Here is a 14,009-nt window from a genome sequence, read left to right on the forward strand (position 1 = left end):
AAGCAGTGGTATCAACGCAGAGTACTAAATAAATAATAATCTATAATCTGTACTTACTGAATAATCTATACTAAATAATAATCTATACTTACTGAAAGTTTCATCTGAGAGCAAACTTCCATCTATTTCAGCATCATCATCAATGTCTACAAAGAATTAAGAATTATAAAAAATTAATAAGAGAGAGTATATACAACTAAAATATAATAAATTATAATTTGATATATACAATTGTTTTATTATACAAAATAGAATAAGGCAATATGTTTTCAAAAATTATGAAATATTCAAAACTAGTTTTAAAAAAATTAATATCTTCCAACATTTTTGGTTGTTCATATTGTTGAACAGAACGATAGAACATATGTAAAAAAAGCAGTGGTATCAACGCAGAGTACATGAGAGAATTCTGTCCTTCTACAATTTGTGCATTTCTTTGGTTATTGAATCGCGTAGAGGGTCGTCTTGGACGCACATTGTTTTGTAGTCGATGATAATCAAGTTCTTGATTTGATATAAGTTCTTCTAAATAATCTGTAAAACCATATTTAGGAATTTCCATAAATAAAAGAAAATTAAATTCAGACTTGTGTTCAAATGTGATTATTCGAGACTTATGCACAATATTTACTTAAAAATATCCACAAAGATGGACAATGTGTACCAATTTTTTGAGTCGCAACATGGTGGAAACTTTCAACTAAATTATTGGTACGGAGGACATTTAAAAACAGACACTTTAGATGCTATAGGTAGCCAAGTAGTACGTAAGTAAGCCATGAAGAGTAAGATATCAGGATGAGTTGTAGAAACATTATCAGCAATAGTTTGCATAATATTCACTGATTCGTGGAATAAATTATTTGGTGCTAATGCCATTGATATAGCCATAAACAATACATCACAAGGTGCACTATTCAGTTGTAATCTTCGCCATTTCCTATAAAGACTCTAAAACAGTAATAACATTTTAATAGTATAGTGACACTGTTTATTGAATTCTATTTATTGAATTTATTGAGTGTATTATTTATAGATATATTATTGTTTAAGTTGTCTTAATGTAACTGTATGTGCCACTATAAGTAAAGGGAATGTAAGGAAATGTAAAGGAACGTAAATAAATTATTCTTACTTGAGAATAATGAAACCAATATCCATGAAGTGATACTGTTGGAAATCGTTGATTTATTGTTGACATAGCTGCTCTTTCATAATCCGACATAACAAATTTCAGATTTTGTTCCAAACCAGGTGCAAGTTCAACAATTTTGTCCCACATTGCTTTATAAAGACTAGCAGAACGTACTTCACATAATGCAAACAGAGTTGCAATGCCCTGTGTTATAAAATCATTTTTTTTAAATATAAACCGTATGCATGGCAATAATGCACTTAGAGCCTAGCATACAAGAATGTTATAATATTGTAGAAAGTGGTCTATCTTTTTAATTCTTGTGTTTATTTCTTGTAAAATCTTTTTCTAAGTTTGTTATTTACAGTAACAATACTCGAGTTGGTAACGATTTAATGAGTACTATTTTAAATATATAGATATAGTACATTTTTTATTTTTATATCATAATGACTTCGGAGAAAAAGATTGTATAGACAATCTACCTTTTACTCTTATACTCTAACAAGTAGTTATATATTTTAGTTAGTGACTGAAAAAAGTGAGCATATGAGTATATGCACATATTTATAATGTTAGCTCATAGAAGCAGTATATCTTTATAAATTATATTTTATCTCATTTCTTGCATAACAATTAATTTCAGTAGAAAGCATTTTGTAATTTTGTTTTTAAAATATTTAATAAATTGAATAATATAAATGTTTTAATTTAGTATTAGCTTTTAATCCTTACTCCGTATTGTTATTTTTGGCACCTTCAAACCGTACTGGTGAGTCTGACGTATTTATTAAATAAGTAAAAGTATTTTTAAAAATCTGAAAACATTCATTTATCTTCTTTGATTCTTCTAAATAAATATTAGATTAATAAATGATTAGAATAATAAATTTAAGAAATAATTTGTTTAAATATATTATTATTGCAAATATGTGAAGTAAAAAACATAATATTTTTAGAAATTGCACGGACAAAAATTACCCACCAATACGGAGTAAGGGTTAATCTCATGGTTTCTTATACAAAATGTACTACATTCATATTACTGAATTTATTAAAAGTTTTGAAGCACCCAAGGTATAAAATTCAACTCTGTAGCAAAAACAATTATTATGTAAGGAATGACATAAAAGAAAGCTTGTAAAGATATATTACTTCTTGCAGTTAATATTGCCGTAATAGTGAGAAGGACAGAATGTCATGCAATCTTATAGCGTTTTTTAATGAAGCATAATTGCTCTGAGAGTGATTAATGACGTCAATCACAGTCATTCCTTTGAAGAATGGAATGGCTATAATTAGTCAATATTAGAAGAATGGAAGTATTAGAACGATCAAACCTAATATTTAATATTTCATTCAAAAACGCTATTATTTATTTGTCTTGTCTTGTCTATGATTTACTAGTCCGTGCTGACTTCAAAGTCTGTTTATTGGCCATAAACTGATAAAATGAGTAAAAACAAAAGAATAAAGGATTAAGATAATAAAAAAGGTTGAAGACTGATGACACAAAAATAAGGTTCAACAATGGACATGCGCTCAAACATATCCAAACCCGTCCAAGGACGACAACTTTAAATCATTCTTATTTATAGCCATCTTGAATTTTATAATATCAGAAGCGAGAAAAATAAAAAAATGCCTATCCCTTAAAAATAAATGAATGTTTTCAAACAAACGCATGTAGAATCAATAGAGCATATTTGTAAAATGTATTTGCATTTTTACAAAAACTTTTTAAATTTCATATAAGGTGCAAGAAAAAGGGTTTTTCTATTTTATTTGTTTCAACGTCATAAAATGCAAAATATAGTCGATAGGTATCAACGAGTTTTCATTATATTTGAAAAAATGTAACATACATACCGTACTTGCATATCGTACATGTACAGAATATAATTGAGCGATATGCGGCTTCTTTGGCACAATCTAAAAATTATACAATATGTACATACGTATATATACATATATGTATATAAATATACTGTATGTATGTATACATATAAATGTGTGTTAATACGTCTGCAACTATTGTTCTTTTATTCTATTATTCTTTTTCAGCAAATTCTAGGATCATTATAAAACAACAATTCTAATACCAAATTGTAGAGAGATATATATATAACAATTTTTTAGTTATAAGCATTTAAACTTTTTTAATTACATCGCGATCTTTTATGTCTTTCTAGGTAGCAAAATTATTTTGACGTCAAATGACATCAAAATGACTACTTTTGTTACCTGGGTTTAACACGATGTTATGTGTACGACGTATAATATCACACTAAACGTGCAAACTTTAAACATATTGATTGCTTGACTTTAAAAAGATCTGTACTATGCGTTACAAATGTCTTGTCGTCAATTGCAAAGCATTTGCGATTCAATCAGCATCGAGTTAGCTTGATACTGATTAGATCGCAAACGTTTTGCAGTTGACAATGAGGTATTTGCAACTCATTGTAAGTCTGGCCTAACTAATTATAACTCAAAATTGATTATTGTCTCCATATTTTGATATTAGGATTTTTATTTCAGAATAATTTAATAAATTAACTGTTATGAAGAATAAATGTAGTTGCAGAACATCCTCTATGTATGTATATACCATACATGGTGTAATTGAAAAAAAAAAAACATTTTCAGAGCACATCATCAGAAATATAGGAAAATATCCATACAAGAAAATAATTCAAATCAAAAAGTCCTAAGTCATTTATTAATCTGTCTTTTTTTGTTATTATACGGTGTTAAAATTAAACCAATCAGCACCTATCTACAGCGAAAAGCAGGGAAACGACGCGTCGCTCTCCAATATTCTGCTCTATGTATATACCCTATCTACTTTTCGATTTGAATTGTTTTCCTTTATCTGATGATGTACTTCAAAAGTGTTTTTTCAATTACATCCTGTATATATGCGTATATACATACGCGCATATATACACAAACGAGGCGCGCGCGCGCGCGCGCGCACACACACACACACACACACACACACACATTATTATATATACATATAATGCATACTTTCAAATCCAATCGAATACTTCCAAAATGATACTTACACCGAAAGTCCCGTCTATGTAAATCTCCTGTGATTCGGATAATAATTTTAATAATGTATCAGTGCTAAAAATAAGCACAACTTTATTATCAGCCGATACCGCATAACCTTTATATATGTTACGTGTGGGTTCATAGTTTTCTAACTGTTCACGTAGACCATGCAAATCATGAGGAATGATTGGACGTGAAAGAGCTCTATAGTGACTAAGCGTTGATTTTATATTGTTATAAGAAATATATGCTGCAGCTTCTAAATTATTGCGACACACAGTATCAAATATGTTTTTTAAAGTCATTGTGGTTTCCTGACAGAGTCGGATCATTTCTTTTTTCATGTGTGAAGCTTGAACAACGTATGGATCATTAGGATGATTATGAGCGCATTTCAAAATATACTCTTCTTCTTCTTTTATAATTATTCCAGAACATTTCAACGTTTTGCGTTTCGAACAACGATATGTGTGAAAAAGTCTCTTATCTATAATATATGTATAATTGTCATATACATAGATTTGAGATCCTTTGCGCTTTCCTTCTATTATTTCCATCTAAAAAAAAAAGAAAGAAACAATATTAGACACACAATCCTGTATTCTTTGAACAAGTTTTGAAGTATTATTTCTTTATAATATTCTTTCAATATAAAGCAAACGTGTGCTATAATTTTACAAAATGTATTATACTCAGAGGATTATGATTTAAATGTAACATAAACATATAAAAGCAAAAGAAGTATCAAAAATAATTAAAGTGCTAAACTTTGAAAAGAATATGTAATATAATATATGTATATAAGAGAAAATTATATATTCTACCGTTGTAATATGTATTTATATAATATATGATAATATTACAATTTATTAAACTCAAGTAAATATTACAATTTAATAAACTGAAGTAAAAAACTGAAATAAAGAGTAGAAACTTAATTACCAGACAAAAGAGAATTATATCAAGTTTACATTTAAAAAATTAATTAAAAAAATGTTGACTGATGAAAAAGAAGAAAAGTTAAAAATATTAAATCACAGATTTTACTTACAATTCAGATATGGTTTTGTTGGAATGAAACACTTTATTTATAGGTTATGTATCTAAAGCACGACGTAACGTATAGGCATTTGTGCATTGAAGGCCTTCGATCACTGTTGCCAATTTCGGGACGCGCAACATGTCAAGTCATAGGGCTTCTGCACATAGGACGCGGAAACGCTTGTCACGCGGTAAAAAGCAGTACGTTGATTGGCTACCTCTTTGCTTCTTGCCGCGCGGCAAGCGTTTCCGCCTCCTATGTGCAGAAGCCTTAGCGGGAAGCACACACTTTTGCATCGGCATATAAGCGCATGCATAAGAAATTCGATTGGTTGAATTTCTTATGCATACATTTATGGACCAATCACATTTCTTATGCATGCGCTTATGTGCCGATGCAAAAGTGTGTGCGGGAAGTCTTACGACTTGGCGTGTTGCACGCATAGGGTGCGTTCGTTTATGCAGCGATTAGCGCATCCACTGCGTCTCTCATCTGCTGGTCACGAGACATAGGCCGCTATTCATAGTCCGTTCTTATTTCAAGACCGTCTTAAGTAATGTCTTAAGATGCAAATACGGCTCTGTGATTGGTTAATCACATCTTAAGATTGTACTTAAGACATTCTTAAATATAAGAACCGACTATGAATACCGGCCATAATTTACCGAACAAGCACTTGCGTGAATTGGCTGCTTGGACTGTATCTTCCAATGAGAAGAACCGGAGCACAGATTTTTGCATAATGCATATTTTTATAAGAAAGGCTGGATTCCGTAAAGCGCATAAACTCATGTGTCAATAGTATGGTCATTTTCCAAAATTCATTGCCACGTTAAAAATAAAAATTTTTAGCACTTGCAGTGAATTTTGGAACACGGCCTATACGTTCGTTTATGCAGTATTGCAAGCAGAGCATCCAGAGCAGAATCTCCGAGATGGCTGCGCAGATAAGCCCCTTACATAATGCCAGGCAATAAGAACAAGAAATAAAAAATATCCACCACACAATAAGAGCAAAGAATATATATTATTCCCTGCTCTTATTGGTGGATATTTTTTATTTCCTGTTCCTATTGCCTGTTACTTGGCATTGTGCAAGGGGCTATAGGCTGCAGCTCTGCTTAAACGAACAACAAACTGCGCTGCAGTCGCTTTCGCAGACGGAATAAATGAACGACATCTGCGGCAGCCATTGCATAAACAAACGCACTCTAATCGGATTGGTCAATCCGCAATTATCAACTGGCAACGAGGGCATTTGCAACCTATTGTGGAATGACCCTTACGGTTACGATTACGGAAGGTGTGTGCGAAAATCTTGACTAAAGTTTAATGCAGGAATCACATTTTATATAAAACAAATTTTTTTATTGGATATCGAACGTCGTACTTTGAAAATCGGACATAGTGTGAATCCTACATATGAGTATCTTAAAGACACTGTCCTGTTTTACCGACAAAAATTAAAATTTTTTAAAAATTGAAATTTATTAAAACATGTTATTACAATGGGATGTTCTGATTGGTTAACTCGGTGACGCATCGGATGACGCGACGCGTGACGCGCTCAGTGGAAACTCAGCCTTACGGCCGAGAGACGGTCCGAAAGTGCTTTCTGGTCTTTTGTAACAGAAAGCAGTAATGCAGAGGTATAAATTTAACACATCGGTCTTATTGGTCAGTATAAAATAATCCTTTAATTAAACAGTCATTGCTACTTACCTCATGCACGGGTTCATATTATTGTTCATGGTAGTGTCCATTCCGAACGTGGTCAAATCGAATTTCATGCAATATTTTCTGTGTCCATTTCGAACGTGGTTAAATCGAACGTGTCCATTCCGAACGTGGTCAAATCGAACGTGTCTATTCCGAACGTGATCAAATTGAATTTTGTGCAATATTTTCTGTGGCCATTCTGAACGTGGGCAAATCGAACGTGTCCATTTCGTACGTGGTCAAATCGAACGTGTCCATTCCGAATGTGGTCAAATCGAACTTCATGCAATATTTTCTGTGGCCATTCCGAACGTGGGCAAGTCGAACGTGTCCATTTCGAACGTGATCAAATCGAACTATATGCAATATTTTCTGTAGCCATTCCGAACGTGGTCAAATTGAACTTCATGCAATATTTTCTGTGGCCATTCCGAACGTGGGCAAATAGAACGTGTCCATTCCGAACGTGGTCAAATGGAACGTGTCTATTCCGAACGTGGTCAAATTGAATTTCATGCAATATTTTCTGTGGCCATTCCGAACGTGGGCAAATCGAACGTGTCCATTCCGAACGTGGGCAAATCGAACGTGTCCATTCCGAACGTGGGCAATTCGAACGTGTCCATTTCGAACGTTGTCAAATCGAACGTGTCCATTCCGAACGTGGTCAAATTGAACTTCATGCAATATTTTCTGTGGCCATTCCGAACGTGGGCAAATAGAACGTGTCCATTCCGAACGTGTCCATTTCGAACGTGGTCAAATCGAACGTGTCCATTCCGAACGTGGTCAAATTGAACTTCATGCAATATTTTCTGTGGCCATTTCGAACGTGGTCAAATCGAACGTGTCCATTCCGAACGTGGGTAAATAGAACGTGTCCATTTCAAACGTGGTCAAATCGAAATTTATGCAATACTTTTTGTGGTCATTCTGAACGTGTCCATTCCGAACGTGGTCAAATCGAACGTGTGCATTCCGAACGTGGGCAAGTCGAACGTGGTCGAATCGAACGTGGCCATTCTGAACGTGGTCAAATCGAACTGCATGCAATATTTCACGTGGCCATTTCGAACGTGGTCAATTCGAACGTTGACAAACTGAACGTCAGCAAACAAGACGTGTCCATTTCGAACGTGGTCAAATCGAACTTCATGCAATATTTTTCGTGTCCATTTCTAACGTGGTCAATCAGAACGTAAGCATTCCGAACGTGGTCAATTAGAACGTGGTCACTTTTAACGGTGGGCAATTAGAACGTGGGCAATCTGGACGCTCCCGACGATTACGCATCGATTAGACCGTTTTTTTTTATTAAAAATGAGATTTTTCCGGCTAACTTGACGCTAATTTTTCTTTTTTAATTTAAAAAAAAATTAAAAACCAACAAACGTTGTAATTAGGCCAACAATCACCAACAAACGACCAACAAACGATAAAAAAATTAAAAAATTAAAAAAGTCGAATTTGACCGACTAAGTTCCCGGAGCTGGCTTCTCTCTGCCCAGGCAAACTCCGAATTGACATTGGAGGCCTCTCGCGGTGACAACGCGAAACTCCGGTTTCAATGTTGCCAACGCTGAGAAACGAACTCCCAGGTTCTATGTAGTGGTGTATGTATGTACACGTACACACACCATTGCATTGCTCGCGCGGACGCACGGTAGAGAGACAAGGATCGATAATCACGTCATCCTTGTTCCTCTACCGTGTTGATCACGTGACCATGCCACAGTATACATACAGTAGGGACAGTCCTTTGTTCTCAAATCAGCCGCGCAGATTTGCTTGCGCATCGTAAGCGACCATTTTTATAAGTCATGCCAATCCCGTTCAACATAAAGAACCCAATAACTCCATTACTGTGATTACATTTATAGTAAAATATAATCTGTAAAACTACAATACTATCACTTTGATTTCGCGTTTTATGCAATATTTAATTTTTATTCAGAAAAAATGACTATAAAATAATATATCGAAAATATTTTGCGCAAAATTGTTTTAATAGTAATGGGTACAACAAAAATATTGATACGGTGCTGCAACCTAAAGACATGGCGGACTGCTGAAAGGTCAGCTGAAAAAGATCAAAGATTCCGACGCTGTGTGTCCCTACTGTATATAAGTATACTGTGACCATGCTATACGCGAGATACGGCCTGAAAATGCTTTCTGGCCTTCTGTAGCAGAAGGCAGTAACGTAGCAAGACTAATAAGCACCCACTTTTGGTAAATTTTATATATGCTTATGCACATATGTGCGTATATATATAACAAATAGTATCAAAAATTTATATATATGTCTCCAAATTGTACAATGATAAATAATAATGATAAAATAATAATTCGCAGAGTGAACTAATATACAACATGTAAGACACGAGCGCTTATTAGACTTGGCAATTTATTGCTTTTTCACTTCTACTTTTTTATCGATATTTTATGTATCGTCAGCGCGATAGAGAGATAATAGGAGAGTCTTGTTTCATTATCCTGTAGCAATTATAGATTGGCGAATATGTTGAATCTTTATTTCTTTTACATTATTGATGTTATTGTATAATCTCTACTCCATAAATACTTATGACGTGTAAAAACTTTTAGGAGTAACGTATGATGGCTCAATGAAAGAATAATTTTCAGCCTGTCACCCAGAAAACTTGAGTTCAAATTTATCAATATCAATTTTTTTATAATACATTGGCATATACAAAAATTATAAAAAATATATATTGTAAAGGCGACAAACTTAAAAATTTTTAAATATTGAAAATATTTTCATTTTACAACTACACACATCCCAAGTAGCACAAGAATGTATAAAAAATGTTTAAAACTAATTTTCAAAGATATTTTAAAAATGTTAAAATAATGAGAAGTCCCTTTTTATTAACTAAAAAAACATTCATTATTTTTATTTAAAGTTTATTAAATATTTAATATTTCATTATTAAAATATTAATAAAATATTAATAAAATATTAATGAAATAAATACATATTTATTTTATTAGTATTTTATTCATATTTTATTAATGAAATTAAGTTAACATTAAATTAATATTTATACGTATATTACATTAACGTGAAAATAAACGTTTTTTTAATTAATTAAAAGGGACTTATTTTTACTTTCTCTCTCTCTCTCTCTCTCTCTCTCTCTCTCTCTCTCTCTCTCTCTCTCTCTCTCTCTCTCTGTCTCTCTGTCTCTCTGTCTCTCTGTCTCTCTGTCTCTCTGTCTCTCTGTCTCTCTGTCTCTCTGTCTCTCTGTCTCTCTGTCTCTCTGTCTCTCTGTCTCTCTGTCTCTCTGTCTCTCTGTCTCTCTGTCTCTCTGTCTCTCTGTCTCTCTGTCTCTCTGTCTCTCTGTCTCTCTGTCTCTCTGTCTCTCTGTCTCTCTGTCTCTCTGTCTCTCTGTCTCTCTGTCTCTCTGTCTCTCTGTCTCTCTGTCTCTCTGTCTCTCTGTCTCTCTGTCTCTCTGTCTCTCTGTCTCTCTGTCTCTCTGTCTCTCTGTCTCTCTGTCTCTCTGTCTCTCTGTCTCTCTGTCTCTCTGTCTCTCTGTCTCTCTGTCTCTCTGTCTCTCTGTCTCTCTGTCTCTCTGTCTCTCTGTCTCTCTGTCTCTCTGTCTCTCTGTCTCTCTGTCTCTCTGTCTCTCTGTCTCTCTGTCTCTCTGTCTCTGTCTCTCTCTCTCTCTCTCTCTCTCTCTCTCTCTCTCTCTCTCTCTCTCTCTCTCTCTCTCTCTCTCTCTCTCTCTCTCTCTCTCTCTCTCTCTCTCTCTCTCTCTCGCTACTTGGGACATTGTGTATAAATGCAAAATAATTCTGTAAATAAATTAATCCAGTAATAAATCTATATAACAGCTGCGTGTGTGTGTGTGTGTGTGTGAGAGAGTGTGTGTGTGTGAGTGTGTGTGTGTGTGAGTGTGTGAGCGTACATGTGTAGTTGATTTATTACTGGATTTATTTATTTTAATTATTTTGCATTTCTATACAATGTGCATGTAGTTGTAAAATGATTGAAATATTTTCAATATTAAAAAATTTTTAAGTTAATCTTCTTTTAAAAATATATTTTTTTACTAATTTTTGTATATTCCAATATATTATAAAAAAAATTGATATCGATAGATTTGAATTCGAGTTTCTTGGGTAACACACTGAACATGCCATCATACATTATTCGTAAGTTCTTTCACGTTATAAATATTGGAGCAGATGTCCTTACACATCAATATAATCGAAAAAAATCAAGATACTTGTCAGTCATATATATATATATATGTGTGTGTGTGTGTATGTGTGTGTTTGTGTGTGTGTTTGTGTGTGTGTGTACATATATATATATATATATATATATATATATACTTATATTTTATATTTTATAAATAAGAGAAATGAATAAATATTATGCAGGCAATATATTAAGTACAAGATGTTCAGTCTGTGCCATATATGTTAAAAGCTCAAGCTTCCATCAATAATTAATAGTCCAATGAATATAGTAATCAACAATTATTTTTATACACTCGTCAAAAAAATTATCGCAACACGTAATTAATATCAAAATTTAGCATAAATTCAAATAAGCGTATCTCCGCGAAAAATTGTTGTATTTCAAAATTTTTTTTTGTTTTAAAGAGGGTAAAGTCTCTACTGTAAGAAACTTTCGTTCGATTTTGATTTTATTCTCTCCCCCTTTCTCCATCCCTTTAAAAGGAGAAACGTGTTATTTTTTCAAAAAATTGCATAGTTTGACGAACTCTACGGAGTGTACTAAATTTTTTTCGCAAATATCATCATAACTATCGTAAAATATGGACTTTTCTCTAGAAATTTTAAAAAATATTGAATACCGTACGATTTTTGTTCGCGAAGTTACAGCATATTATAGTTACCTATGCATTTTTACCTATATATTTAATTACCGCCAACATTTGCATTACCCGATGGGCACTACGGGGAGGTTGCTGGTCGGATTTTGCCCATCGTGTGTGTGTGTGTGTGTGTGTGTGTGTGTGTGTGTGTGTGTGTGTTGGGGCAAGGATATATGTGTTCGTATTTAAAATTGTATATTTCTGCCTCGTCTTCGGATGACCTCTGGCAGGCGCTCACGCATATTAATGCAGGCTCTAATTGTGGCTTGCAGAATTTCGAACCATATTCGATGTAGGGCTGCTTTCAATTGCTGGAAATTGGTTGGTAGTCTTTCAAAATCATGCAGCCATCTTCCCATAAAAGGTCATCCAAAGACGAGGCAGAAATACACAATTTTAAATACGAACATATATCCCTGCCCCAACATACACACACACACACACACACACACACACACACACACACACACACACGCGATGGGCAAAATCTGACCAGCAACTTCCCCGTAGTGCCCATCGGATAATGCTAATGTTGGCGATAATTGAATACATAGGCAAAAATGCATAGGTAACTTTGGTATGCTGTAACTTCGCGAAAAAAAATCGTACGGTATTCAAATTTTTTTAAAATTTATAGAGAAAAGTCCATATTTTACGATAGTTATGATGATATTTGCGAAAAAAATTTAGTACACTCCGTAGAGTTCGTCAAACTATGCAATTTTTTGAAAAAATAACACGTCCCTTCTTTTAAAGGGATGGAGAAAGGGGGAGAGAATAAAATCAAAATCGAACGAAAGTTCCTTAAAGTAGAGACTTTACCCTTTAAAAAACAAAAAAAAAATTTTTGAAATACGACAATTTTTCGCGGAGATACGCTTATTTGAATTTATGCTAAATTTTGATATTAATTACGTGTTGCGATAATTTTTTTGACGAGTATATATTCAAATATACAATTTTATATAAAAATAATTGTTGCATTACTATATTCATTGGACTATTAATTATTGATGGAAGCTTTGAGCTTTTATATGGCACAGACTGAACATCTTGTACTTAATATTATTGGCATAATATTTATTCATTTAAAATTTATTTAAATTACATTTATCATTATATGTATTAATATAATAATATGTTATTATTACATATTATTACTTATACTATTCAAAATAAATGTTTTATATTTTATCCGTACGTAAATATTTATTTCATGTTATTTTATACATAAAAAATATTTTTTTTATATCTATATATGCGTGTGTGTGTGTGTGTGCGTGTGTACATATATTTATATGTATGTATGTATGTATATTATTCTATAATTTGAAGTGCATAATTATTACATTATTATTATTATTACATTATCTCTCAATAATCGCATCCGTGTGCTCAACGTATTAGTGTGTGTTCCTACATGAACGCTACACATATGCAATGCAAGAGAGACAAAGACAGAATAATACTCTCTCCTTATCATGGATGTAGGAATAACTGGATGAAGCATATGAGAGGGGAAGTGAAGCCAGAGACGAGGGAGGGAAATTGCCAACCAAGATGGCGGCGACAGATGATTAAACGAGCAAGGCGATACTCAACCTCATTTTATATTTAAGATTATCTTAAGTTAAGATGCTGTGTAGAACATTTTACAATTAAATGGCTACAGAGTATCTGAAGATAAACTTAAGATGATTTTAAAATTGTTTTAATTAATAATAATGAATTAAAATAATAAACCATTAAAATTAGCGTATAAATTAAATTATGTATAACTTATTAATATCATCTATAAATAATATAATTTATAAATAATATAAGTATTATAAAAATAATAAAAAGGATAAAAAATTAAATCAACTATAATAAATAAGTATATATTATGTTTTATTTGTAAAACTATTATAAACAAATAAAATATACTATAAAAGATTTTATTGTCCTTTAAATAAAACAAGTTTGTTGGCCGCGTGTCTTTCGCTTAATATAACATCTTTAATAAGTGAACGTCCTATTGAAAGAAAATTCTTCTGACGTAACGATACTAGTACGCTTTGCATCTGCGCAATTCGTTTATTTTTTCTTTGAATTGTTTGTCGAAGAGTTTTAATTTTATGTTTGTACATCACCCTTGTATTTTCTAAAACTGTCTTCAGGAAAACTTTCCGAGGAGAAT

The 14,009-nt window shown here is 32.7% G+C and overlaps 1 protein-coding gene across 1 annotated transcript; it reads right to left on the minus strand.

The window, feature by feature from the left end:
• Positions 1–1,058: 1,058 nt before the first annotated feature.
• LOC145948123 (uncharacterized) lies at positions 1,059–4,503 on the minus strand. The gene is made up of 4 exons (XM_083057878.1): positions 4,207–4,503; positions 3,005–3,067; positions 1,136–1,339; positions 1,059–1,079 (listed from the first exon to the last, which is right to left on the minus strand). Exons 1-4 carry the CDS (start codon positions 4,501–4,503, stop codon positions 1,059–1,061), a joined length of 585 nt encoding a protein of 194 aa, XP_082914004.1.
• Between the last annotated feature and the right edge of the window lie 9,506 nt (positions 4,504–14,009).

The sequence above is a fragment of the Prenolepis imparis genome, unplaced genomic scaffold (assembly GCF_030444845.1).
Source record: "Prenolepis imparis isolate NDT839.2.m4 unplaced genomic scaffold, iyPreImpa1.0 SCAF_250, whole genome shotgun sequence".
Classification (NCBI taxonomy): domain Eukaryota; kingdom Metazoa; phylum Arthropoda; class Insecta; order Hymenoptera; family Formicidae; genus Prenolepis; species Prenolepis imparis.